The sequence below is a fragment of the Ostrea edulis genome, chromosome 7 (assembly GCF_947568905.1).
Source record: "Ostrea edulis chromosome 7, xbOstEdul1.1, whole genome shotgun sequence".
NCBI lineage: Eukaryota > Metazoa > Mollusca > Bivalvia > Ostreida > Ostreidae > Ostrea > Ostrea edulis.
The window spans coordinates 45,481,958-45,506,178 of record NC_079170.1 but is presented as its reverse complement, the minus strand read 5'-3'; the positions used below and the strand labels follow the sequence as shown (position 1 = coordinate 45,506,178).

The window sequence follows — 24,221 nt, the reverse complement described above, 5'->3', positions numbered from 1 at the left end:
TATTTATCATATGTTGACAGAGCATTAGCCTCTTTAAAAAATGTCCTCTTTATTCCTGTATGTGGAGTAAAGAAACTGCATGTATGTGCATATTTATCAGAAGTGGGTTTTCTGCCAAATGTACAAAGTATAAAAATGGAGACACAGGTAACACAATGATTGCTAGAGATCAAATATTGTGCACCAGTGTGTGTGTGTGTGTGTCTGTGTGTATATATATATATATATATATATATATATATATATCTATATATACAAATTCACAAAGATTTATTTGATATTATTCAGATTTATGTACATTGCATGAGGTGGCTTTTAATGTGTTTTATGTTTTGGATTTGATTGTAGATATTTGGGTTCCTGAACATGGTTGTTTGGGGTGGCAACCTTTGGTTCCTGTTCAAGGAAACTCCATGGTTCAAAGGCAGATCTGACCAAAGCCCGGAACTTGGTTCCCCCCAACAAGACTCTCAGAGAATATAGACTAGTAGATAATGTAACCACAGACATGAATCAAGAAAGTGCAAAATTGTATACTAGGTGGTTTTTTTCCTTTGTTAGGATGTAATTGGAGTGCTAAAAAGTTTTTTTTTTTTTTTTTATTTTGTTTGTGTGTGTAACTTTACGAAACATTGTGGAATAGGGTAGTTATATTTCAGTGAGTGTTTGGTAAACCATTTTGATATTGGAAGTCTGAAATACATTTTGAGGTATGAGGGAATTTAATTATAAAATCTCACTGCATATTTTACCAACATCAGCTACAATTGTTTATTAATTTATAGGTGGAGGGGGGGGGGGGGGGCAACATTTTCATAACATTTTTTATAGACTATATAATAGTACTTTGTAATTTTTATTATTAGTATAAAAAGTAAAACTTCATATAATTTTTAACATCAACTTATTGCTCTGCAAAATTACTGCAAAGCTGGGATGATGAATTCTGTCATAGGAGACTAGCTTGTCAGTGATGAAACAGCCATTTATTTATTCTCTGTTAAAGGGCAAACAAACACCATGAGCAAGACAGTTTGCAATCGCTAGTTAGTCAAATTTGCTTTTCAGAGTTATAAAAACTGAAAACTGGTACACGTATATGCCAAAATCAAACATGTAATCGTGAGCCAAGGGAAATTACTGTGAAATGATTATATTATGATAATAATAATAATAATGATATAAGGGAAACTACTGTGTAATTATTATATTTGGTAGAGTACTCTTTTAAGCACCTTTGGCAGTGGAGACTTTGTGCTAAATCACGTAGATCCTAAAATGTCTATTGTTACTGATTAACTTTTGTTTACATGTAGTTGCAAGAACATTACATGAAGTCCAAGGTAAACAAACGAAAAACTTAATTTCCGCTTAATATCGAACTTGCCAAATATAAGACATTTACAGTAATCTGTACGAAAGACTACATAGGTATCCATTAATTATGAAATCCTAAGAAGTGAAATCCAGGATATGTAAACAGAGGAAGACTGAAAATCAAGAGCACAATTATCACTGGAGCTTTATTAAGAACATTACAAGAGTGACTTGTCAGCCATATTTTGTTTGGTTGGACTGCTTAATAAATAAAAGTGCCATGAATGTTTTAAACACAAAGCCTATAGTTGAGGGTACTAACCAGTAAATTTATGTGACATCTTTTTTTTTTAAGAAGGTTTTTTTTGGAGAAGGCTTATGTTTAACTCTTTTAAAATGATGTTTGAACAAGGGTGGAGTTGACACCAATGTTTTGCATTAAATGTAAGATCTGTGTAGAGATCTGACTGTGTGTGACACTCTCCATATCGTACTATATGTATGTATCCATTTACTATGCGTGAAACAAGTGTTTGATTTTTTTGTTTTCTTTGATGTATGCAGCTGCTAGGTATATATTCACTTCATGTAAATAATTACATTAAAGTTGTTATGATGTATATTTACATTTATACCATTATTTTATCAGTTTTGTATGATTTAGGATTTAAATTATGTTCCTATAACTTGTTGATGCTGTTTCATTGTTTCTCTTTAATATATAAATCTTCTATGGAAGAAATCAAAAAGTTACAAATGGCATAAAGATAATTGTACAACACATTGTCATGAAATTTAGGGACATGTGAGTGGGTTCTCCCTCTTCTCGTGGACTAATGAACAACTAAAGCTATCTTGGGTAATCTCCCTTTTTTCTGATGTTTATATTCAGTTTCCAGTTGAATTTCACATGATTTGATGCCATGTTTGTGAATGTTTCAGTTTATATGTGATACATTGATTTGATTTGATAAAAACTACACATTGATACCTGTAAATCAAGACATTCCATCAGTGACTTTGTTAGTTTTGTGTGATTAGGTAGTCAATATATATTTGTATTTCTAAAAGGAAACTTCTGTCCATAGGTTTTTCGCTTAGAGAGAAAAGACTGTTTGTGAAACAGGGAAAACAAATACTTAGTTTCATCAATTTTTTTTTTATTTTTGACTCAGAAATGCAGCTATTTGAACAAATCATGGAGTCCTATCTCACTGACTGATGTAAATGGATTGCATCAGTTCATTGATGTACTTGTGTATTTCAGAACGAATTGTAGCTGGTATTTTGTTACTTTAACTCTTTATTTATTTGTACAGCTTTATTAAAGTGGATATGGCTAATAAAATCTTAGGTAGATCACTCAAGAAATTCTCTTTTTTTCTATCCGTTTTTACATGTATATAGTGCAAAAATAAGATTTAACCCAAAAGGTAGTGCTTTGTTGAATTCCGTCTAATGATTTGTGTGAAAGGCAAAATAATGAACAGTGATCAATCTCATAACTCCCTTAGAGGGGCATTGACACAATATGAGCTGAAAATTTTCAAATTTTATTTCCATCTTTATTGTTTACAATGCTTCACTAAGTATTACTAATGGGCAACCAAAATTTGAAGATCAGTTGTTGAGTTACAAGTGAGATACAGCACTCACGATTCTTTGTTATGTAAACAAGGCTTGTGCAACGTTTTTGTTTACATATTTGTTGCTTGATAGAAAATATCAAATTTAAAACAAAATGAGATGTGCCAAACACTAGAAACTATTTAATTGTGTTCAGAATTAACTTGTAAATTGAAAAATTCTGCTTTAAACGAAATTTTTACTAGTATATTTAATCTATATAAACAAAATCATTGCAGAGCCTTGTTTATACATAACAAAGAATTATGAGCTCTGTATCTCCCATGTACCATGACAACTGACATTCAAATGTTTGCTGACCCATTAGAAATACCTTAATTATAAAGCATTAAAAATGGAAAAATAAATTTTGAAAGTTTTCAGCTCAAATTGTGTCAATGCCCCATTAAGGAATACAAAATAGAGAGTTGGGCAAACACAGACCCCTGGATATACCAGAGGTGGGATCAGGTGCCTAGGAGGAGTAAGTATCCCCTGTCGACCGGTAACACCAGCCGTTAGCCCTATATGTGTACAGTAAATGCATGTATTAGATTTGTTCCCCAAATGTACTTTTATTCAAAGTAGGTTTTTGGTGTTCATGGCTACATAAATGAAGACAGGGTAACAGACTGTGAGACCCTTCTGTAATGGACATATCTTGACATATTCAAAATGACCGTTTCCTAAATCGGTACCTCCGGTTTACATCAGATTAGATGGCATAACGGACTTAGTTTTTGTAGGTGAAGTTACATGCGTGTTTCTTTAAGGTAAAAAGGAAAATTGAAAGTAATTTTACTTTTATTCAATTAAAAATGTATCTTCATTGTTCCTTCAAATAACAAAATAAGTTGGGCATGTTCTCCAGCGATATGTGAAGGGGGTAATCAAGTATTTGTGTCTTTTAAGGATAAATAACACACCTGAGAAATCTGATGTGGATGGAAAGTGGAAGATATGTACAATGATATAAAATTGGAAAAGTTTCCAATTTACTTTATTCATTTTAAAAAAAAAAAAAATGCGGTTTTAGTACAAAGCAATCTGAAGAAATTCAAACCGTTGCTAGACTCGAACCTGCGATCCACAGATCAGCAGGCGACGTGAACTTATTGAGCTACCCGCGAGACAATTAAATTCAAAAGGAATATACATGTATGATAGTGATATTTATATCGGCATTCACGTTTTAAAAGGAAGTCGGCCATTATGACGATGTGTTATTTCCCCTTGTTCTGTGGGGATCCGGGTTAGAATAGGTCCTCAGTACCCCTTGAGTCCCGTGGGGATCCGGGTTAGAATAGGTCCTCAGTACCCCTTGAGTCCCGTGGGGATCCGGGTTAGAATAGGTCCTCAGTACCCCTCGAGTCCCGTGGGGATCCGGGTTAGAATAGGTCCTCAGTACCCCTTGCTTGTCATAAGAGATGACTAAATGGGGCGGTCCTTCGGATGAGACTGCAAAAACCGAGATCCCGTGTCACAGAAAGTGAGGTACGATAAAGATCCCTCCCTGCTCAAAGGCCGTAAGTGTCTAGCATAGGCCTAAATTTTGCAGCCTTTTACCTGATTGAAAAATTCTCTAGAGGGATATTACACAATATTTAATTAATCAATCCTCCTGGAAAAAGACATCTACACTTTTTAGCTCACCTGAGCTGAAAGCTCAAGTGAGCTTTTCTGATCACCCGTATTCCGGCGTCCGTCCGTCCGTCCGTCTGTCCGTCCGTCTGTAAACTTTTCACATTTTCAACTTCTTCTCAACAACCACTGGGCCAATTTCAACCAAAGTTGGCACAAAACATCCTTAGGTAAAGGGAATTCTAAATTGTTAAAATAAAGGGCCAGGCCACCTTCCAAGGGGAGATAATCAAGAAAAGGTAAAAATAGGGTAGGGTCATTAAAAAATCTTCTCAAGAACCACTGGGCCAGAAAAGATGAAATTTATATGAAAGCTTCCTTATATAATGCAGATTCTAAATTGTTAAAATCATGGCCCCCGGGGGTCGGATGGGGCCACAATAGGGGGTCAAAGATTTTTTTTTTTTTTTTTTTCGTTTTTTATTTTGTTGTTGTTGTTGATATAGTGCAGATTCAAGTTTCTTAAAATCATGGACCCCGGGGATTGGATGGGGCCTCAAGGGGGGCATCAAAGTTTTACATACAAATTTATAGGAAAAATCTTTTAAAATCTTCTTCTCAAGAACCACTGAGCCAGAAAAGCTGAGGTTTATATGAAAGCTTCCTGATATAGTGCAGATTATAAATTGTTAAGGTCATGGCCCCCGGGGGTCGGATGGGGCCACAATAGGGGATCAAAGTTTTACATACAAATATATAGGAAAAATCTTTTTCCCAAGAACCACTAAGCCAGAAAAGCTGAGATTTATATGAAAGCTTCCTGATATAGTACAGATTCTAAATTGTTAAAATCATGGCCCCCGGGGATCGGATGGGGCCACAATAGGGGGTCAAAAGGTCAAAGTTTTTTGGGTTTTTTTTGTTTGTTTTGTTTTTTTTTTGTTTTTTTATATATAGTGCAGATTCAAGTTTCTTAAAATCATGGACCCCGGGGATTGGATGGGGCCTCAAGGGGGCCTCAAAGTTTTACATACAAATTTATAGGAAAAATCTTTTAAAATCTTCTTCTCAAGAACCACTGAGCCAGAAAAGCTGAGGTTTATATGAAAGCTTCCTGATATAGTGCAGATTATAAATTGTTAAGATCATGGCCCCCGGGGGTCGGATGGGGCCACAATAGGGGGTCAAAGTTTTACATACAAATATATAGGAAAAATCTTTAAAAATCTTCTTCCCAGAACCACTAAGCCAGAAAAGCTGAGATTTATATGAAAGCTTTCTGATATAGTGCAGATTCAGGTTTGTTAAAATCATGCCCCCCCCCCCCCCCCCCCCCGGGGTAGGATGGGGCCACAATAGGGGATCAAAGTTTTACATACAAATATATAGGGAAAATCTTTAAAAATCTTCTTCTCAAGAACCATTGGGCGAAAGAAGTTCACATTTACATGAAAGCTTTCTGACATAGTGTAGATTCAAGTTTGCAAAAACCATGGCCTTCAGGGGAAGGTTTGGGGCCATAATAGGGACTACGGTTTTACATGCAAATAGATATGGAAAATCTTCTGATATGGACCGAGGTGACTCAGGTGAGCGATGTGGCCCATGGGCCTCTTGTTTATTTTATCTTTATTTATTGGTTTTTTGTTTTGTGTGTGTGTGTGTGTTTTCCTTTGGAAATATGGATATTGTTCTGGTAAAAAAAATTGTTAGAAGCTATGATATATGTAGTATATGAGTTGAGCCAGTTTTTTCTTCTTTTTTGTATTCCTGATATGAACGCAAACATTTACATGTACAAAACACGATGAAAGGAGATTGGGCTATAACTTTTTAGAAGAAATCTAGCCAATTTGGCCGAGGTGTAGCTGCAGAGCGGTAGCTCTATAGGGAAAATTGCGACAAACCAGAGAGCTACAGATTCACCCCTTATTTCCTCTAAATAAGCTCTTTAGTATTGAAAAGTAATCTTGTTTTGTTATCGAAGCCTAGACTGGTCCTGTCGAAACCACTTTGTTTTCTATTGTGAAGTGTAAAACAAAAACACGAATGGCGGGATGGGGACTAGACGAGTGAAAACCCTTAATTAATTCATTTAATATTCAAACAATTCTTATCTAACTGAACTGGGATTAATGCATAAAAAATATTTGACAAAGTTATGTATTGGGATATTACATGTAGTTCACTATATATTTGTTTTAACAGTAGAATGGGTATGGAAATGAACTTGCAACCTAACATGGCTATATATGTTAACAAACAAAAACATTTGCAGCTGTAAGTTTTCTGTTCGCTTGGGGCTAAATAATGAATGCTTGAAAGGTATATACATGTATGTTTGGGCACAAGTGTAGTGTAGAAATATGTTGAAGAATTTTTTGATACCGAAAAAAGAGGTGGCCATGCAAAATACAGCGATATACCCGTAAGACCGTAACCATGCACAGAAAAATAAAGATTTTCATAAGGGTCTCTGGTTAGTTCCTATCCTTCCCTACTAGAGCGACAGGGCTGCAGCAACCGAGTGTGTCATTGTAACGGCCCATTACCGTAACGTAACATTAGTGTGTCATTGTACATGTAACGGACCATTACTGTAACGTAACATGATTGTGTCATTGTAACAGACCATTACCGTAACGTAACATGAGTGTGTCATTGTACATGTAACGGACCATTACTGTAATGTAACATTAGTGTGTTATTTTTACGGACCATTACCGTAACGTAACATGAGTGGATCATTGTAACGGACCATTACCGTAAAGTAACATGGTTGTGTCATTGTAACAGACCGTTACCGTAACGTAATATTAGTGTGTCATTGTAACTGATTATTACCGTAACGTAACATTAGTGTGTTATTGTAACGGATCATTACCGTAACGTAACATTAGTGTGTTATTGTAACGGATCATTATCGTAATGTAACATGATTGTGTTATTGTAACGGACCATTACCGTAACGTAGCATGATTGTGTCATTGTAACGGACCATTACCGTAACGTAACATGATTGTGTCATTGTAACAGAGCATTACCAAAACGTAACATTAGTGTCTTATTGTAACGGACCATTACTGTAACGTAACATGAATATGTCATTGTACATGTAACAGACCATTACTGTAACGTAACATTAATGTGTCATTGTAAAGGACCATTACCGTAACATAACATGATTGTGTCATTGTAACGGACCATTGCTGTAACGTAACATTAGTGTGTTATTGTAACGGACCATTACTGTAACGAAAGAAGAGTATCTTATTGAAACGGACCATTACCGTAACATAACATTTGCGTGTTTTTGTAACATATCATTATTGAAACGTAACATGTCATTGTACATGTAACGGGCCATTACTGTAACGTAACAGGAGTGTGTCATTGTAACGGACGATTACCGTAATGTAACAGCAGTGTTTTAATGTAACGGATTATTACCGTAACGTAACATGAGTGTATTATTGTAACGGACCATTACTGTAACGTAACATGAGTGTGTTATTGTAACGGATCATTACCAAAACGTAACATTAGTGTCTTATTGTAACGGACCATTACCATAGCGTAACATGAATATGTTATTGTAAATGTAACGGACCATTACTGTAACGTAACATTAATATGTCATTGTAAAAGACCATTACCGTAACGTAACGTGATTGTGTCATTGTAACAGACCATTGCTGCAACGTAACATTAGTGTGTTATTGTAACGGATCATTACTGTAACAAAACATGAGTGTCTTATTGAAACGGACCATTACTGTAACGTAACGTTTGTGTGTTTTTGTAACGGAGCATTTCGTAACGTAATATGGCATTCTACATGTAATGGGCCATTACTGTAACGTAACCGGAGTGTATCATTGTAACGGATGATTACCGTAGCGTAGCATTAGTATGTTATTGTAACGGACCATTAACGTAACGTAACATCAGTGTATTATTGTAACGGACCATTACCCTAACGTAAGATGAGTGCGTTATTGAAACGGACCATTACCGTAACGTAACAATATTGTGTTATTGTAACAGACCATTACTGTAACGTAACATGAGTATGATTGTAACAGACCGTAACGTATCATGATTGTATCATTGTAACGGACCATTACCGTAACGTAACATGATTGTGTTATTGTAGCGGACCATTACATTAACGTAACAAGAATGTATCATTGTAACGGACCATTACTGTAACGTAACATGAGTGTGTCATTGTAACGGACCATGAGCGTAACGTTATATGAGTGTGTCATTGTAACGGACCATTACTGTAACGTAACATGAATTTCTCCTTGTAACGGACCATTAGCGTATTGTAATATGAGTGTATCATTGTAACGGACCATTACTGTAACGTAATATGAGTCTGTCATTGTAACGCACCATTAGCGTAACGTAACATGAGTGTGTCATTGTAACGGACAATTAGCGTAACGTAATATGAGTGTGTCATTGTAATGGACCATTACTGTAACGTAACATGAGTGCATCATTGTAACGGACCATTACTTTAATGTAACATGAGTGTGTCATTGTAACGAACCATTAGCGTAACGTAATATGAATGTGTCATTATAACGGACCATTACTGTAACGTAACATGAGTGTGTCATTGTAACGGACCAATAGCGTAACGTAATATGAGTGTGTCATTGTAACGGACCATTAGCATAAGGTAATATGAGTTTGTCATTGTAACGGACCATTACTGTAATGTAACATGAGTGTGTCATTGTAATGGACCATTACTGTAACGTAACATGAGTGTGTCATTGTAAAGGACCAATAACGTAACGTAATATGAGTGTATCATCGTAATGGGCCATTAGCGTAACGTAATATGAGTGTCATTGTAACGGACCATTAATTAACGTAACATGAGTGTGTCATTGTAAAGGACCATTACTGTTACGTAACATGAGTGTGTCATTGTAACGGACCATTAGCGTAACGTAATATGAGTGTGTCATTGTAACGGACCATTACTGTAATGAAACATGAGAGTTTCATTGTAACGGACCATTACCATTACCGTTTCATACCGATTGTAAGGATTGGTGTTTCATATAAGAGTTATCTTTCTTAGTCCACCGATTACGCTGACGGTTGGTGTTTCATATAAGAGTTATCTTTCTGAGTCCACTGTGATGAAGTTTTTGTCAGAAGGCCATAGATGACACACTACACGAAAAAAAATTCTCCTAGTATTTGTGGTCAATCTGTTTTTTAAATAGCTAGTAAATATATCAGTATTGATATTTTGACCATTTCAACATGAAAGAATAGTGCACTTATATGTAGTTCTGTGCCATCGTTGTATATTTCATAAAAATATTTATTTGTATTAAAAAGATAATGTTGTACAACTCAATTATTACAAATGTTTTATATAATTCAAATCATAAATGTACATGTAAAATGTTAAAAACTTGATTTTTTTTTATCGATTTTTATATCGTTGTACATTTGATAAAGACATTTACTCTTCCCCTGTTGCAAGTTGTTCTCTGGAACTCTTGATGGTGGTATCATATTGAAAATTGGATGGAAAGCTTTTTCATCAATGCGTTTAATACACAAATTGATGAAATTTTCCGTCCAATTTTCCCTATGATACCACCATCAAGAGAAGTATTATACGATTCATTTCTTATCATTTCATCATCATTTAAATATTTTTAAAAAACCATTGAGTTTAAATGATAAAACATGATCTTGTTATGGACAGAAAGACGACACAGAAATAAACACATGTCCACCCCTACTCCACCCCCATAATCTTTTATTTCTGGCCTATGATAATTTCATTCAACTATACTCCAAATCGATATGAATAACAAATGGCCTTACCAAGGAGGCATAATTTTCTAGAAGTTTTATTGTAGTATAGGAACTATCTTAATACGCGGAAGTGCATGATAGTTATTTGGTCCAGGGCTTCCGTGGCCGAGTGGTTAGAGCATCGCGCTCAAAATCACACAGCCTCTCACCTCTGTCGGCGCGGGTTCGAATCCCGCTCGCGCCGGTAAGTGAGAAAGTTTCCAAGTTTACTTACGGAAGGTCAGTGGTCTCTTCCCAGGTACATTGTATTTGGGTTCTCTCTTCCACCAATAAAAACTGGGCGCCAACAGATAACTGAAAAATTGTTGAGTGTGGAGGAAAATATCAATCAATCAATTATTTGGTCCAGGTATATGAAGTTCTGGTCAAGGTAAATTGGTCATTGACGAGCAATCAGCCAGTTCGAACACGTTTTGATCCCTATCCGCACCTATGACCGAGTCAATTAGGTGAGCGTGCATTTCATGCAGATTCACAAATTGAACGACCCGGTCCTATGCATGATTCTTCTGACTAATTTACCACTACAGACGCTTTAGACCTTTTTTCTGAGACTTGAACGGATCCTGAAACGACAGAAACGGGAATTTTTTGGTGAAATTAACTTGTCATCTAAAGCAGTTGAGAAAAAGGTACCTGACTTTAAGTTTCAGAACAAACAAAATTAATTTGAATTCAACGTGGATAGAGAATGACATTACGAAAGCTATAAATTTGTCAAACAATATAGAAATGTTGACTTGGCAGTTGATGTTTTTAATTCTATTTTAAAGCAATTAAACAAAAGAATTTTGTTTTTCGTGTTGCCGATAAACATGAGTGTGATTTTGTTCAGGAATATTAGGACGGCCAATTACTGATGATGTTTCAAAGCTCAAGCAAGCTATTTTCAGAACTACAAGACGCAACTCCAAGAAGCCTTATGATAGAACCCTCGACAAGACGCGCAGTCCTTTCCTGGTAGTACCTCCTGTTAATTAGTAAGAGTCGTTAAACAATTGATTTTGTGTGAAGCAAGAGGTACCCTTATAGTACCTACATATGCCAGTGGCAGTCCGTAATTTTTTGGCCTATGCTGGTTAAGCCATGTTTCGGAGAATTTCTCGAGTTTGTTAAAGAGTAGCTGAAATATCTCAGTTCATTTTGATTTTTAGGCCGTTTTTGGCACACTGATTTTGACTACGGATAACTCCGTTTACCTGATCAAGATATAGGGCTCAAGGCGGGTATGACTGGTCGACACTCCTCCTAGGCACCTGATCCCACATGTGATGTGTCTGTCCAGCTCTCTATTTTTGATTTGCTTACAGAAGTTATGAGATTGATCGTTGTTCGTTATCTTAACCTTTCATTAGCCTCATTATTATTTCATTAATGGGTCTCAGGCATAGAGCGTGTTGCTGAACCAGTTTCAGAGTAATATGTTAGTACTACATACATTGATTTTTCAGAATTTTGAAGCGTTTCTCATGAATACTTGTGACAATTCGTAATTGGCGTGACATTGATAAGATCTAACTTTTTTGTGCATGCCTTGATAGGGCATGATGACCTAACCTTGATGGGGCATTGTGAATGAGCCTTGATTGCTATGTGGACCGTGTCAATTAGACGTAGTGGGGCATCTTTAATTGCACAAATGATTATGTTAATGTCTTCTTAATTAGTCCTGTACTAAATACATTTTTCAGTACCTGACTTTAAGTTTCAGAGCAATAAAATCCAATAGGGATTCAACGCGGATAGAAAGAATGACATTATGAAAGCTATAAATTTGCTAAACAATAGAAATGTTGACTTGGCAGTTGATGTTTTTAATTCTATTTGAAAGCAGTTAAACAAAAATATTTTTTGGGGGGAATATCATAAGCCTCATTATTTTTGGAATAAAGGTTCTCATGCCGAGAGCATGTTTAATGAACCATGTTACACCCCAAATTGTCGCCCGTCCCAAATAGTCGCCGACGACGATTTGGGATAGGCGACGATTTGGGTTTCTTATGTAACACTCCAAATAGTCACCGGTCCTAAATCGTCGCCGGCGACGATTTGGGCAGAACCTCACATCCCAAATTATCGTCCCCCTTGCTGATACTATTTGGAAACATCATTTGTACAAACTGGCAGTTTGTTAACTCCTTCTTTCCTCCTCTTTCTTCTTCTTCTTCTTCTGTGGTTCAGAAATGAGCGCAAAAGGTTCTCTGAACCCTATAAACAAGACATTTTAATCTTCTACTTCGTCTTTTACTCGTTCTGTTGTATAATTAAAAAAAAAATTTATTATGATCACAGTATTTGTTCTTGTTGTTTTGGTTGGTAGTGGTGTTGTTACTATTGAAAGGGTTGTATTTGTTGTTGATGGTGGAGAGAGAGAGAGAGAGAGAGAGAGAGAGAGAGAGAGAGAGAGAGAGAGAGAGAGAGAGAGAGAGAGAGAGAGAGAAGAGAGAGAGAGAGAGAGAGAGAGAGAGAGAGGGGGGGGGGTTGTCCGACAATACATCATTTTGCCTTTTGTTGTAGGGTCATTCTGCTGATCATGGGGTTTTCAGGTCTTGTGCACCGCAGATTTGTTAATGACCTCAGATTATATTAGATTACGCCTGTTAATGACCTCAGATTATATTAGATTGCGCTGTAATGACCTCAGATTATATTAGATTACGCCTGTTAATGACCTTAGATTATATTAGATAACGCCTGTTAATGACCTCAGATTATATTAGATTACGCCTGTTAATGACCTCAGATTATATTAGATTGCACCTGTTAATGACCTCAGATTATATTAGATTACGCCTGTTAATGACCTCAGATTATATTAGATAACGCCTGTTAATGACCTCAGATTATATTAGATTACGCCTGTTAATGACCTCAGATTATATTAGATAACGCCTGTTAATGACCTCAGATTATATTAGATTACGCCTGTTAATGACCTCAGATTATATTAGATTACGCCTGTTAACGACCTCAGATTATAATATTACGCCTGTTAGCCGCCTTGGACACTCCCGTCGTTTAGACACCCGTGAAAACCGAGAGAAACACCCATCATTCCTCTTTATTTTTCAATATTTTCTTTTGGTTTCTTTAACTCGTTGCTCTCTCTCTCTCTCTCTCTCTCTCTCTCTCTCTCTCTCTCTCTCCATTTGTATCTAATGAAACCTATGTGCTAAATCCCATATAATCAAAATACAAAATGTCAGCTCAATCGGTTCACAAACACCAGAGTGAAAGCATCGTCGGAAACCTGAGGTCGATTACGCTTTGTTCCTCTCTCCATCACCCGTGGGTCCTTTCTTTCCTACTCGCTCGTTTTCATGAATAAATATTTTAAAATATCGTCCAATCAAAGTAATCGTTATAGTAACGGAACTCTTCTGTTTTTAAAGGTAGCATCAATTTAACTTTGCTATCACAAGAATTGTATACCGAAATTGGGCTGAACGCGTCTTGTTGATTGGACGAATTCGCTCAGGTATACGATGAGCGCCCAATCAAATTGCCTCATTACTTATTCACGAGAACGAGCGAGTAGGAATGAATGGACCCACGGGTGATGGAGAGAGGAACTAAGCGTAATCAACCGTGGGTTTCCGACGAAGAAGTGACAGTCGAAAATAGTTCGTTATGATTACAGCTGGCGGTGCTTTGAGCTCGCGATCAAGACATTTCATGTTACGGAAAACACATGCCAGGAACACATGTAACCCACATATCGGTTCACAAGCACCAGAGATACTGTGGAGTTGCTGAAAATTATACACAGCTCGCTTTAAGCTCTGATTCCAGAATTTTATTTTTGGGGAGGCATGTCAGAGGGTCACTTGTAATATACATAAAAAATGTCAGCCCAATAGGTCTACATAAAAAATGTCAGCCCAATAGGTCGACAAACACCAGAGATATGAGTGCGGACAGACAGACAAACAAACCTATGTACCTCACATATAAGAGGGGGTACAATAAAATAACCTCTGTGTAATCTATCCAATAAAGTATTGGCGGGCGACGATTTAGGACGGGCGACAATATGGGATGTAATATAGTACATCCCAAATCGTCGCCCCTAATGATAGTGCAATCTTGTCCCGGACGGCGATTTAGGATGCAACAAACTACACTCAGGTGCGTAGCTGCCTATACGCAAACTGTACGCAATTGCGTACATATTATTTAAGAGAGAGAGAGAGAGAGAGAGAGAGAGAGAGAGAGAGAGAGAGAGAGAGAGCGAGAGAGAGAGAGAGAGAGAGAGACGGAGAGAGGGAGATCTTTGTCGTTAAAATATCTGTACCTAAAATGACTGTATAATGTAGTGCCGGTTTATGATTTAATCAACATCATGATGACCATTCAATGACATTTAAAGTCCTTTTTTGAATTTCAAATCCTTAACATCATGTCGAATATGGCGTGTAAAACGTTGCTGTATTCGATAATCTTGTGATGTATGTTCAATATCTTGTGATGTATGTTCAATATCTTGTGATGCATGTTCAATATCTTGTGATGTATGTTCGATAATCTTGTGATGTATGTTCAATATTTTGTGATTCAATAATTGTCATGTTTAGTGTACTTCATAATTAAAAGCATGGAAGGTAGACTTTAAAAATATAAATAATTACAAAGAGTTACACTTTCTTCTATCAAAGCATGTAAAAGAACGACCGAGATGTAAATATGCATCTTTACAGGATCGTGTTTTCCCGTTCTCTCCTTATCATGAAGTAAATTATAAACTAGTTTTACAAAAACGTCTTTCTATCCTTTTCCATAGAATAGTTATGTAATCGATGGAAACACAGCCCAGCATACACGTCACTGAATTACAAATAAAACAAATTGAAACTTCATCATCTTTATATTACATATACATTGCCATTCCTTTAGTGCCACGTAGTTTTAGACTTTTCGAAAAGATGATGGCGTTACGTGTATATTTCCATGTCCGGAGCAAGTGCACGTGCACCTTAACCACAGGGTGCTCGCGTCACAGTACCCAGCTCTACACCCAATGCTCTGGCAGTGTCTGTTACATTCATACTGATCGCCCGGACACCCAAAACCCGCTATGGCTACACCGACAAAAGCTTAGAAATAAGAAGAAGAAAAAAATCACGTTAAAACTGTCGGAACGACAGAGTAAGGTTTACGAAATACATCAATATTCTAATGCATGTATCTATGAGACTATAACCAGCAAGAAAACATCTATATCGGTTAGTGATATAATGTGCCTATACAATCAGAATACAAATGTTGCATGATGTCAAAAATGCAACTATTGCCTGCTGATCAATAGGAAATTATGAAGCAGCTCCCCCTACTGGGCTGTTTTTGGTTAAAATCATAGTCTATACAGTGTTTACACATGTATACATACCTGTCGATATTGTAAGCAGCGTTACGAAAAGAAATGGCTTCATCTCAGGGGTATATTACCAATCTGTCAAATTAAGATAGTTGATATGAGAGAGGATGCTCATTATTTCTTCGTTTTTCACTCATTGCCTGTTTTTAACACGTCCATGCATTGACAGTGCATATAGGCGGTACGTCATGTCAGTCATATAACGGTCTGAGCAATACGAGGAAGAAAAGGAAATATCACTAGATGAATCTATATCATTCCGTCGACTGAAGAGTGATCGAAATATCACTGAATGGTTACTGAAAGGATATTAAATGGTTACTGATTTCAAGATGACTGAATGGTTACTGAAAGATGACTGAATGGTTAATGAAAGGTGACTGAATGACAGAGCTCTGCCATTCAGTCACCTTGCCAGACCTTTCCGTAAAATTTCAATCCACAGTCGACGGAATGACATTTCAATAATAGTTTTCACATGGTTTCATCCTTTTTATCGATATACTTACGGCAGTCACGCAGAGAAATCAAATGTAATTTAAGTCTACCGTGTATATTTCATAACTTATATGCTTATTCCTATCAATAGGAGTGTTTAAATACTGAAGCAGATGCTGGAAGACTACTTATGATATTGATACTGTTGGTACCTGTCATAATAGAATGACATAGCGCGGTATGCGTAGATAATCCAGTTGTGTCGTGTATGATGCTTCACAACAATCAGAAATGACGTCAAGTACAGTGATAAACCTCAATGGATACTTTTTTCACACCTGTTACGTTTCGCACGAAAAAGTAGTTGAAGTTTTTCCTCACCAAATGAACTTTAACATTTCCGTAATTACATTCATCTTGTTTTCCTCGATATAAATCAAATCATTGACTTTTCAAACAAATGATGTTCATCAATAAATGCATATCCTTATACATGAATGAATCTGAAAACCCTACAACATCATCACAAAGCTTTGAAATATGTATGAAACCAAATGTACTATATATCAAAAATTTATATCAGAGATCGAAGTGAATGACAAGTAAAGCAAGCCTGTATGAAAAGGCAAAAATGATGATATTAAAAAATGAACAAAACAGGAAAGATGAAATGGTATGCATATTCTTAGTTAGTAGGTACTACTTTTATCTGTACACGATTATTAAGAGAGGTCGTTATCAACATTGTACAACATATACGTGTGTGACACTGGCGAATGCGATCACCACATGTTCTAATCATGAACGAACATACATAACTGGAAAATTAACATATTTGATCAGGATTCATATTTAAGCGCATTTAATTTGGCTGTGAATCAAGAGAACTACTTGAAAAATATAAAAATATCTATTTACAGAACTAAACTTAAGTGCTAAACCTTGATTACCACAGTATAAAACTATGCCATTCGGTGACTGAATGGTTACAGACAAAGTGACTGGATGGTTACTGAAAGATGTCTAAATAGTTACTGAAAGATGTCTAAATAGTTACTGAAAGATGTCTAACTGAAAGGTGTCTAAATAGCTACTGAAAGATGTCTAAATAGTTACTGAAAGATGTCTAAATAGTAACTGAAAGATGTCTAAATAGTTACTGAAAGATGTCTAAATAGTAACTGAAAGATGTCTAAATAGTAACTGAAAGATGTCTAAATAGTAACTGAAAGATGTCTAAATAGTAACTTCAAGGTGTCTAAATAGTTACTGAAAGATGTCTAAATAGTAACTGAAAGGTGTCTAAATAGTTACTGAAAGATGTCTAAATAGTAACTGAAGGTGTCTAAATAGTTACTGAAAGGTGTCTAAATATTTACTGAAAGGTAGTTACTGAAAGGTGTCTAAATAGTTACTGAAAGGTGTCTCAATAGTTACTGAAAGGTGTCTAAATAGTAACTGAAAGGTGTCTAAATAGTTACTGAAGGTGACTGAATGGTTACTGCAATGTCACTGAATGGTTAAATATGTACTAAAGGGTGACTGAATAGTAGACCACTGCCATTCAGTCATCTTTCCAGACCTTTCAGTTAACTGAATGACATGTTCCATCCCATGTATGCAAATAGCAATTGCACTAAATGAAGTACACTTGTAGTATATCTATCCCATTTAGTAAACGCTTACATATAATGACGTGGACGTAAAGTATGTTTGCTATCAATGTTTCCTCTGTCACTACTGAGAAAATGGATATATAGCTGATAAATGTTACGTCTTGACTTCGTGTTTAGGTGATGCAGCCTTTATTTCGAATATTTACACGATGGGTTCTGTCAGTGCAATAGTCTACCGTTTTTACATATATATACAATATTGCTCTTGCTTTCAGAATTATCATTAGAAATATTAAGATTAAAGAACGATTGTTGCAAGTGCTACACCAACTACTACTGATGTTAATGATCTTGGTACATGTAGGTGAAAAACTATGATAACTCTTTAAATTATGAAATTGAGGTCGAGTGCTTACTGCTTACACATATGTTTTAATATATGAAAAACTAGTGAACATTATATCACGTCCTAATATGAAACATTGAACCCTAATTCAAAAACGACCTCAGAATTGCTTTGAAACACGTCAGATAGCATGTCTGATATACACTGATTTTGACCACGGATTGCTCCGTTATCTGATCAAGATATTGGGTTCACGGCGGGTGTGACTGGTCGACAGTGAATGCCCTATTTAACAGATTGCATGATTCTATAAAGACAAAGCTCCATAGAGATTATGTTTATTTTCCTATTTTATTAAATGCCCCGGATAAATAGAATCGTCCTTTCTTTGTTGATCAATAATTCTTTTTTGTAAATACAAAAATAGGTAAACACAACAATAGCAACGACAGAAGGATGTATTTGCCTTTTTCGATAAGTCTCAAAACGGTTCATAACTCACTATCGCAGGGTTACGTCCATTGAATTGATCTTATTTTATAAGTAGTATTTTCATTTTCAATATTTTACATTTCCAATGTTCTTTTCTTTATTATCTATACAAATTTTAACGACTGGGAATTCAAACAAAAATGAAATTATCGTATAGATGAAAGGTGAAGATAATGAACATTGATCGATCTCATTAACTCCTATAAGGAATACAAAATAGAGAGTTGGGCAAACACGGACCCCTGTATATATCAGAGGTGGCATCAGGTGCCTAGGAGGATTAAGCATCCCCTGTTGACCGGTCATACCAACTGTGAGCCCTATATGTTGATCAATTAAAAGGAGTAATCCGTAGTCAAAATCAGTGTGCCATGAATGGCTTAACAATCGGTATGAAACACGTCAGGCAGCATTAATTTTGACCCAAATGATAAGTTGTATTGGCAAACTAGATCATTATTACAATCTTTTCTTCCAACACATTTAATTTCTTTGATTTTAGACAAAAATGGAAATAAAAAATATATAATATTCTTAATGAAAATAGCAACCGAAAACGAAGTACTCTGATGGCGACAACTTACATGCGAGGTTTATTTGCGATTACGGAAATAACCTGCTTAGTGAGAATGACGATGCAAAGAATTTCTTAACTGTGTCTTGTAAATATCCTCAAAATATGGAGTATTTGATATATATGATACATGGAATATATATGTGAAACACTGTGAATTTATCGATATAATAAAGGTTAAAAGTGAAGAAAACCAACGGTGGTCAACCTCATAAATCCAGTAAAGAATATTAGGAGTTGAGCAAATACGTACCCCTTGATACACCAGAGAGGAATGAGATGCATAGGAGGAGTAAGCATCCTTTGTTGACCGGTCAAACCCGCTGTGAGATAAACGGAGTAGTCAGTATTCAACAATTGTGTCTCAAGAACCGCCTAACAATTGCCAGAAACACCTTAGACATCATTTGACCATATTGATAGGTTGTATTGGCAAACTAGATCGTTATTTGCGAAATGTTAATCAAACAAATCATACGAATGCAGTAGCTTTCAGGTCATTTGCATTTCTTTACATCTGAACTAAATGGCTTTAACATGCAAATGAAACTTACGAACAGTAAACTCGGAATAAGATATATATAGTTACTTATTTATTTCGATTATAACTTCACATTGTTTATTCCAGCTAAGTTTTTATGGTTGACATTAACGTACCCTCGATTACCTATATTCGATGTTTGTAGAGTTTAGGATTGCATATTCTATGAAAGTCTTATTTTAAAAAATACTTACATGAAATTAGATACTATATAGATAACCAATATCATACAATGTATGCTTGTCGTTTATAAAAAAAAACAAACGAAAATTTGAATTTCAGGATTTTCATGGAACGAAACACATGCAACAGGTGTGTAATGTGCATACTCCCGTTACTTAGATCGTGGAATTTCGTTGATCAGCATTGCAGTGCTGAATGGCGTAAATGAATGAAGATTGTTCGTCCCAAAGTCCAATTCCATGGCAACTGCATGAAAATGAAATGAAAAGTGTGTCATCACAAGTGCTGTTTCAGCATCTGTTTCCCTGTACTCGACGGTATTTTGACACCCCTGTATAGTATATAAGGATGGATATTTCCACATTCAATAAACAGCATTATTTCTCCTTCCTTCGCCTGATGTAAGTACAGTTATTTGCTTTTTGCTAGTGATTTTGAGTTCATAACTTTCTGAATATTTCATTTGATATTTCTATTATAGATCAACCGAGGTTTCTTTTCTGAGATGAAATCATTTCTTTTCCTCACGCTGTTTGTCCTGTTGATGGGTATGTAATATATATATATATATATATATATATATATATAATTCAATATAGTATATACACCGTGTTCGTTTCCTACCATCCAAGCGGTTTTATTCTAATATTTCAATTAGGTAAAATCTAATAGTGAAATAGAAAGTCGTAAAGTAGCTGACGAGCATTATTTCTCTGATAAGCGGTATCCCATGTTCACACCATATACAGATCTGTAACTAATCTGAAAGGCGATAATTATATTTCCGAGTCACTTCAATGACGTGGTGATTCTCAGTCAACTATTCAACGGTATACGCTATTGAAATCTTGTAATCCTTTCCTAAACTGTAATATACAATGATGAATTTTCAGTAAATAGTTGGCTTAGGTTTGTAAACGTGAAATAAAATGTAATTATAAAGAAATTGTAGGGATTATTAAAGCAGGTTTGAATAACCTTACGAAACTAATAAATGTACAACGGCAATATCATCATTATTGCTTATTTGAAATTTTGTGACACGAGAAAAAGGATTCAGCAAAATTTCATTTCTTAAAAGATTTCTGAGCCTTGTTGTCATTTGCATATATCTATCATGGGCATTAAAACTGTTTCTCAGTGTTACAGAATGTAACAGTATCATGGTACAAGTCTATGTATATGTATAGCGATGAGAGTCGTGCATCTTAGATTTGATATTTATATAAGGGACTAAATTGTAAATGCATCAATGTATGTAAGGCACTGTTAATCATTATCTTTATGACAAACACTGCACAGATTTACAAAAAAGGATTCAACTTTTTTCATCAAAATTACATATTATTTCCCCTTAATTATATTTTAGCTTCATTTGACGTATCCCTGGCGGGATTTGGTTGCCCGGGTAACCAGTATAAGTGCAACAGTCATTGCAAGAGCATTGGGTGCAGCGCTGGGTACTGTGACGCCATGACGCTTTGGCTCAGATGCACATGTGCTAGATGTGGAAAGTAGAGAGTGCCTGTAAGTAGATATTCACGATCCCAATCATCTTATTGTTCTTACTAACATGCTAGCAGTATGCATTCCATAAATGAATATGTAAAAGTGCGATATTGTGTTTTTCTTTTGATGTATTTTTCATTAAGTGTCCTCCATGATTTGTTTTATTTGATATATAGGATTATGCCCGTGTGCTGATTTGTGAAAGGAAGAAATCGATAATGAAATGAAAAGATTATTTGTCGTAAATCACTGTAAATGGGGAGTTTGTTTTCGTATGCACGTAGATTCCAACACTGACTCATAACCAGTTAATACCTATAGACTACGATGTGATTAATAATCAACAATGTTTTTTCTCTAAATCTCGATTTTTTTTTCAGATCAAAGAGGAGTCAATTCCTGAAATTATGATTTTGAATATTAAAGTATACAACCATTAAACTGAGATGTTATTTATTCCTAGCAAGATTGAAATGATCTGAGAGTTAATATCCTGAAACTACGAACATCTTGACAGTCACGTAATATAAAAGAAGAATGGAAATTATGTGTTACAACCCACTGATGTATTCTATGTATTCAAAAGCTTCTACATGAGAAAAAAATATATCTGTCTGTTGCCTTTACCTAGACATTTAGATACATCGATTATGTTTTATTTATTAACAATAATCTTTTTCATTCATATGTCGATTCGATATATCCCTGTGAGCTCGAAATAAAAGACACCATAGAGTCTTCCACATCTACTTAGTACTTAGATATTTTATTGAAAATAAATATTAACGGCAAACTAACAACTCAACTTTATGACAAACGGGACTATTTCAGCTTCTCCATCGTCAACTCCCCATGCTTATGTATCAATATTCCATTATCACCTGCATATGGTGTTCATTTATATCATTGATGCGATACGCAAGAGCTTATTTTGCATATGATCAGTTTTTAAATCAAGACAGGCTACTGACAAACGAGTTCATATCACAGGGGTTTCAACAGTCTCGTTTAAGGTCAGCATTTCGCAAATTTTATGGTCGTAATATTGTTTTGTGAGTAGATGTAGTTTATTGGCATTTATTGGGTTAGGATTTGACAAACCCCTACATTCCAACCTAACCAGTGGATATGGGGTATTTTATAGGTAAAACAATATCCATACAACAAGCACTCACAAATAAAGACGGACCCCTGAATATACCAGAGATGGAATCAGGTGCCTAGGAGGAATAATCATTCTCTGTCCCCTGCATGTAATTTACTAAATTGTGTACTTGGCAATATTTACACATATAGCATTATGAATTTATAAAAATTTTATTATATTGTATTCTAAGTTGTACAAATAACTTTTAAAAAATCAACTTAGTTGTTTCTTATAGCTAATTTCAGTTCTATATTGTATACATTTGACAAAGTCAGCTTAAAACTATTTAACACAAGTGTTTTGTTCTGACATCTACAACAAGACATATAATATTGAAGGTGGTAATTGATAATGTTACTAATTTCATTCTCAGCACATCCAAGAATATATTCTTTTTTACAAGTTACAACATCATAAGAAAATATGTTACTGATCCATTCATATGCATTCCGTATAGATATTTGAACTCGTTCTGACACATTCATGATATATAATAGATGTTCAATACTTTCTCTTTGTTGGCTACAGAATGTACATAAATCTGTATCTGACTTGTTAATAATTGTTAAGAATGTGTCAGTAGTCAATATCCTATGGTTAACACGATATTGAAACCATTGTATCTTTTCTTTCTTTAAATACATAATCAAAATACATTACAATATGTAGTATTAATGATTTTCCATTCATCTTGGAAAGTTTGAAATCTTTCATTCCATTTTAATTGACATGTAGGTTTTACTTCATTTTCATTAAGAATATTAAAATTTTTATTTAATTTTTTTTTATGCTTATGCGGGTTATACATTTCTTCTGTAATGCCAACTACTTTCATCACCCGATGAAACAACAAAGAAAACATTTTATGGTTTAAATAATACCAACTGTTCTCATGTAAACACTCATAATAGTTTGAAAGGTCACGTAACGTCTTCCCTTTGTTTGGACGAATAAAGACCGTGAAATTCACGTGCATAAATGGGGTATGGTCTGCCTTAAAGCTATACAAGCTGACCCTGACCGTATTTTTTAAACAATTCAATTATGCAACAAATAACACCTATTGGTATAAGCAATATAATCCCCAAGATCTGGAAAAAAATTCTGCAAAAATAAACAAGAGAGTATTGTTTGAGAACATACCTACAATAAGCGTTTTGTATGAACCGCCATAGCGTCGCATACCCGGCCATGGGAACGATGATTGCCGAAAACAATCTGGTTGCTGAAACCGAGGTCATATACAAAGACGGAAAATGATGTGATTAACTACATGTTTCGTTTGTTTTACAATATCACATCGTTTCATGGATGACAAGAAGTATTATGCACTGTAAGTGCAAGAAAGTAATATCATCGTAAATGTGCCATTCAAATGAAATTTTGATAGTGATTTTTTTTTATGAATTTGGTATGTTAAATTGTTTACAAATCTGACACGTGCTCAGCGCCTCTCATTCGCTTTTATTCGAACTGGTGACCTCCGAGGTCGATGAACATGGGCGATTACGAGCAGGAATTACTGATAGGATGACAATGATTCATGAATCGACAATTTCTGCTGATTTGACTGGTTTATTGCTTCAGATTCACTCTGATTCTATATTTCACATAACGA

At 35.4% G+C, this 24,221-nt stretch overlaps 1 protein-coding gene across 4 annotated transcripts in view; it reads left to right on the top strand.

Annotated features, from left to right (window-relative positions):
* LOC125656093 (synaptophysin-like) overlaps window positions 1-2,679 on the top strand; it is a 28,567-nt gene extending 25,888 nt beyond the window's left edge. For all 4 annotated transcript variants that reach the window (XM_056144551.1, XM_056144550.1, XM_048886682.2 and 1 more), the window contains one exon: window positions 349-2,679. In XM_056144551.1, the coding sequence (XP_056000526.1) occupies window positions 349-483 (135 nt within the window). In that variant the 3' untranslated portion in view covers window positions 484-2,679. The remainder of the gene's footprint in view (window positions 1-348) is intronic.
* Window positions 2,680-24,221: the final 21,542 nt, after the last annotated feature.